This window comes from Chenopodium album, chromosome 14 (genome assembly GCF_948465745.1).
Source record: "Chenopodium album chromosome 14, dcCheAlbu1.1, whole genome shotgun sequence".
NCBI classification, from domain to species: Eukaryota; Viridiplantae; Streptophyta; class Magnoliopsida; order Caryophyllales; family Amaranthaceae; genus Chenopodium; species Chenopodium album.
Genome location: NC_137847.1, coordinates 45805876 through 45810831, shown reverse-complemented (window position 1 = coordinate 45810831; position 4956 = coordinate 45805876). Strand labels below are relative to the sequence as shown.

Sequence of the window (4956 nt, the reverse complement as noted above, 5' to 3'; positions counted from 1 at the left end):
AAATCAAACAAAATTTCACATGACTGTAATTTGTCGTAGCTATAAATTACTAAAGGTATAGTGAAATTATAGTTAGTAAATACTCCGTAGTTGATTAGTCAACGTGTGTCAACAAAGGAAGTATATTGTTATTTTGGCCGGTGCTCTATGACAGTTTGGTACATCACTTAATTTGCAAAGTACCGCCTACCCAACCCCCTTATAAAGTAGTATAAATATATGATGAGGCCGGGTACATCTTTACACATTAAGGTGAAAAAAAAAAAAAAGAATAAAAATAGTCATATTGAAAGGATGAGTAGTCCCTTTGGTGTTCCTGTTACAGATCGAACATTGCAAGCTCTACCAAAGTATGCAAATAGGACTATAACACAAGAAGATAGAGCGAGAGAGGCTATGCTAGCGATCCACAATGGAGATAAGAATATAAGCGCACTTGAATTTGCGCTGCAACAAAAGGCAATTTATGGAAACGGAGTTTCCACGTTATGCCTTGTGTATAATGCAACCGGGGATTCCCTTAGTTTAGTCACTAGGAGAAATTGGTCAGGTGATGTTTATAGAGCCCAACCTCCCAATACTTTTCAGAACGGCCAGTGGATCGCGTTTCTGCACGTCAAACCAGCCGTACAGGCTATTGGCACTGAAGCCGCCTGGGTGTATCGCGGCAAGAATATCAAAGGGGAGGTTCGTGACTATATGATAGCTTGGTCCGTCCCTTGGACTGCCGCCCAAAACTCGGTAAGATGTTCTTGTGTGTTTTCACATTAACCATTGTTTTTATTTTTTTGAATTTTCATAGGAAATTATGAAAGGACCTAGTAAAGTTTTTCATTTCTATATCTTTGATTTGATGCATAATAGAATGAATGTACGGACGCATCAGGTGGCTGTTAATGTGGCACACTTTAGAGGGGAGATATTGGAGTTTACTTTCCTCTCATTAACCCCTATTTTTAATTAACAATATAGAAGTATATTTACTATATAATAACCTGTGTTGAAAAACCACTACTTTAAAATCATTATGACAACAACGGTGTAACTTAATCATTTGTGATGAATTGGAGCCAGAAAATGTTGCAGGGTAGTATGTTACTCATGTACTTTCTCTATTACCTTTTTGAGAGTTTCTCTATAACAATTACAGTAGTATTTTATGAAGTTCTGCAAAGTTATTGCAATATTAAGTAATTAATTAATTAATTAGCATGTTTAAATCACGGGATGGTATCCAAAACCGAGATTTAATCTCTTTTACCTCACTGTCTTTATAGCTATATCTGCACTAAAAAAATTAATATTTGCACATCATGTCTATCTCTCTCCTCGTCACAATGATCTATCTATATCTTATTTTTAGAGTTACGTAGGTGGATATAAATATATAATTAATGAGCGAGTGAAAAAGAGGCTGCATGAGGAAGTATATAGTCCCTTCGTTTTTTTTTAAGTGTCTCATATTTACTACAAATTCTTAAATGGACCTAGTTCACACTAATTTATTGTGGACCACTAACATTAGATACAATATGATTGTTTTATTAATTAAAAAAAAGGTCACTATATTAAAATAAAGGTTATTATGTTGAATTAAAAGTTATTATTTTGTCAAAAAATGTTGAAATAAAAGTTAGTGTGACATTATAAAAGTTATAAGAGGTTAATTTTTTTTAAATTTTTTTTAATATAATGGTCAATATGAATAACAAAGCTCACTATGTTAAAATTAGGTCACTATTCAACATAATATTGTACTTTAAGTTCATAATAACATTAAATATCACACAAAAATAAGGTTATTATAAAAAAAATTGGGGGTAACTATGTTGAATATAATACCAGTTACATGTATATAAACTTTATTATTGTGGACCAGGTCCACGCAAGATTTTTTGCACATTTACTTGGCATATATGCCAATGCAAAATTTTGATCACATCATCTATCTTTAACTATTACTAAGTATATATATAACAATTAAATATTTATAATCTATTCATTGAGCCGATTCTAATAATACATACGATTAAAGTGCCTTGAGAAAATTAAAATCATGTACCATGTAAATTAATTTTAGCTTTATTCTCTTTAGTTTCGTAAATTCTGTCAAAAAAAACTACATATATATGTATTTCAAACAACATGACCTACTCTACTAAGGGTAAGTAATTGTACTATCTTATTAAATTCATAAGAGGCTGAAACCAAAAAAAGGAAAAAAAGAAAAAAAAAGAAAAAAAAAAAGGAGATACAATCATAAACTCGGTCTCTCAATCTACAAGTGGAGTTACATGTTGGCTTGAATTGGTTTGCAGCTTTTCACACACGCACCTTGTTGTTCACCTAATGCTTTCTTAAGAAACCCTTTATTAAATAAATCCTAAATTATAATCCCTCCATTTTTAAATGCTTGTTCCATTTTTCTTTCTCGGTCGTTTTTAAATACTTGCTTTATTTTCTTATTTGGAAAATTTTTACAATATTTAATTCATTTCTCTTACCTAGCGGACCCAATATAAATCATATTTTATTAATTTTATATTATTTCTCCTCTAATTCTCTCCATTACTTTTGTTTTTTAACAATTTTTTATTCTTTCACTTACCCCATTACCTCCATATTTTATTACTTTCTCCATTTCTTCTAAAACTCCGCGTATGGAGAAATGAAGCAAGTATTTAAAAATGGAGGGAGTATCATAACAAGTAAAGTTAATACTTGTGATAAGTAAACTCGAAAATACTACGTAGTAAACAAAGTTGAGATGAAAATGAATTGGAAGTGGAAAAAAGTTTGGTCTAACTTCCCTAAGGTTCTTTCGAACTTTTCAATGCACTTTGAACGTCCATAAGTTTCATATTTCTTACTGCTTTGTTTTATATATACATCAAATAAGAAGATAAAAAATAAATAAATAAAAAAAAAACGAATGGAATATAATAAACGGCTTTATGACTAATGGTTAGAATATTGAGACTAACTTTACTTTTCACCTCTTTTATAAATCACCTCAAAGTTATTACATCCCATGACCTAGCCATGCATTCTTATTGCTTGATTTCAAATCATAATTAACAGTCGTCTATTATCCTTTTTCATGATTCAAATTGAATCAGTAATATGTAAAGTGTTAAATATAAATGTAGGCTTACACCGAGGTCCGTGGAAAAGATCACTTTCCCCGACATTGGGACTACATAAGAACATTGCTAAAAAATGCTGATAAAGTAACATTTGACGAGAGTGACAAACATTGTTCATCATCTGTGGCCGTTGGTGGCGCCACTACCTCGGAATTTATTGCAATACTCAAGCACAATTTTACTCCAGAGCCATTGCCATTGCCAGATGACTAGAAATCACCCAAACACCCCGGCCCATCGTTGAAACAATTCACTGTATTGTTGTTTTAATTCTACTGTCCATGTATTTTAGTATGTACTTGTGTATTCTATGTGTATGCACTGCACGTAGAAGTTTCAAACATTGTCTTATATATAAATAATGTATGTAACAAGTCTTCGTTGTAATATTGAATAAGGTGTCCCTTGGGGTCATGTTATATTAAGACCTTTGCTTGGTTGTAAAACTACTCATTATGCCCTTTAAAGATAATATATGTTATTTTGGTTTTCCAATCAAAGAATGCAGTCAAGCTTTGAAATGTAAATTGGAAAAAAAAAAAAAAAAAAAAAAAAAAAACAAACAAACAATAACACTAAAGATCAATATTAAAAACAATATTTATTGTAATAATAAGAATGAGAAAGCAGTAAAGAAGTTAAACAAATAACACTAGGATCTATGTGGTAGGTCAATTAGACCTACTCCACAAGTGAGAATTTAAGGCCTTCTCTTCACTATAATTAATGAAGAAAACAAGAGGAACATATAAGTAGTCCTAATAACCTTAATGGTTAAAGATGTACTCTAATTGATCAATGATCAACTTAGGTGACATAGAAAACTTGGAAAACTTTTCAATGTATGGCTACATAAAAAATGTAGTCATTGTGACTACTTTCAATCTTAACCGTTTAAATATTAATGATTAATCTTGTCCATTCATATATTTTACTTCTAAATTATAAATAATTTTAAAAACTGCTTGATTTTGGGGGGAAAAAACGAACTGCTTTCACTGCCATTGATGAACTTCCAAGAATTCAAATCTTCAGCCTAAATCTCCATTAAATAACTGTACAATAACAATTTAATATGGATAAGGATTAAAGTATAACCAAACAATCAATGGAAAACTACTATTAAATTTTATACATTGGATAGTTCGTTTGATACGAAGTACATAAAAAATTAGATAGGATCAACTTATTCTTGCAGTAATTGATGTATTTAATTTTAAGTGGATTGTTTGGTTCTTCATACTTTGCAGAAAACATCAATGGAAGCCAATGGAAGCATTCGTAGTACTCCAGTTTATTTTTTAGTGGAATAAGGAATGAAAAACAGTGAAATAAATTTTTTTGGGAATTTTTTGGGTCAACTTAAAACAATGGCCCTTATTTACATTATGATAATCAACGGTGTAGATTTTGTTTTTATAATAGCTACAATTTTATTGTAGCTATTGCAAAACTGTCCTATAAAACTAAAATAAACCCTAATCAAAGTTCTTCTAAAGCGAGATGAAATTGGGAAATATTCTATAAACAAGCTGCAAAATCGCAAACCTGCAAAATGATGAAGCACTTGCAAAGTCTTCTAGGTGCACACACGCCTATCCTAGCCTCCTGCGCGTGCAGGCCCTAATGTTGTGCAAACCTCTTAATGTTACTCTGGCAAGACCGTAATCAACTTGTTGTTTTGCTAGTGCTTCAATGTTAAGCCTAGGTCACCCACCTTGACGGGTCGCACGCACACTCCACTTCACATTAATATGATATATCCGCTTTGGGCCTAACCGGTACATATTTGTTTTTGAGCACCTTCCCA

The 4956-nt window shown here is 31.5% G+C and overlaps 1 protein-coding gene across 1 annotated transcript; it reads left to right on the top strand.

Moving 5' to 3' along the window:
* The first annotated feature begins 235 nt into the window (after positions 1-235).
* On the top strand, positions 236-3592 carry LOC145580295 (23 kDa jasmonate-induced protein-like). Its single transcript, XM_081637720.1, has 2 exons — positions 236-741; positions 3150-3592. Exons 1-2 carry the CDS (start codon positions 295-297, stop codon positions 3357-3359), a joined length of 657 nt encoding a protein of 218 aa, XP_081493846.1. The 5' UTR covers positions 236-294; the 3' UTR covers positions 3360-3592.
* Positions 3593-4956: the final 1364 nt, after the last annotated feature.

Excerpts from the sequence above, each read along its gene's own strand:
- LOC145580295 (XM_081637720.1), top strand. The coding sequence starts at position 295 with ATGAGTAGTCCCTTTGGTGTTCCTGTTACAGATCGAACATTGCAAGCT. Across the intron at positions 742-3,149 it reads GGACTGCCGCCCAAAACTCG|GCTTACACCGAGGTCCGTGG; the intron begins GTAAGATGTTCT and ends ATATAAATGTAG.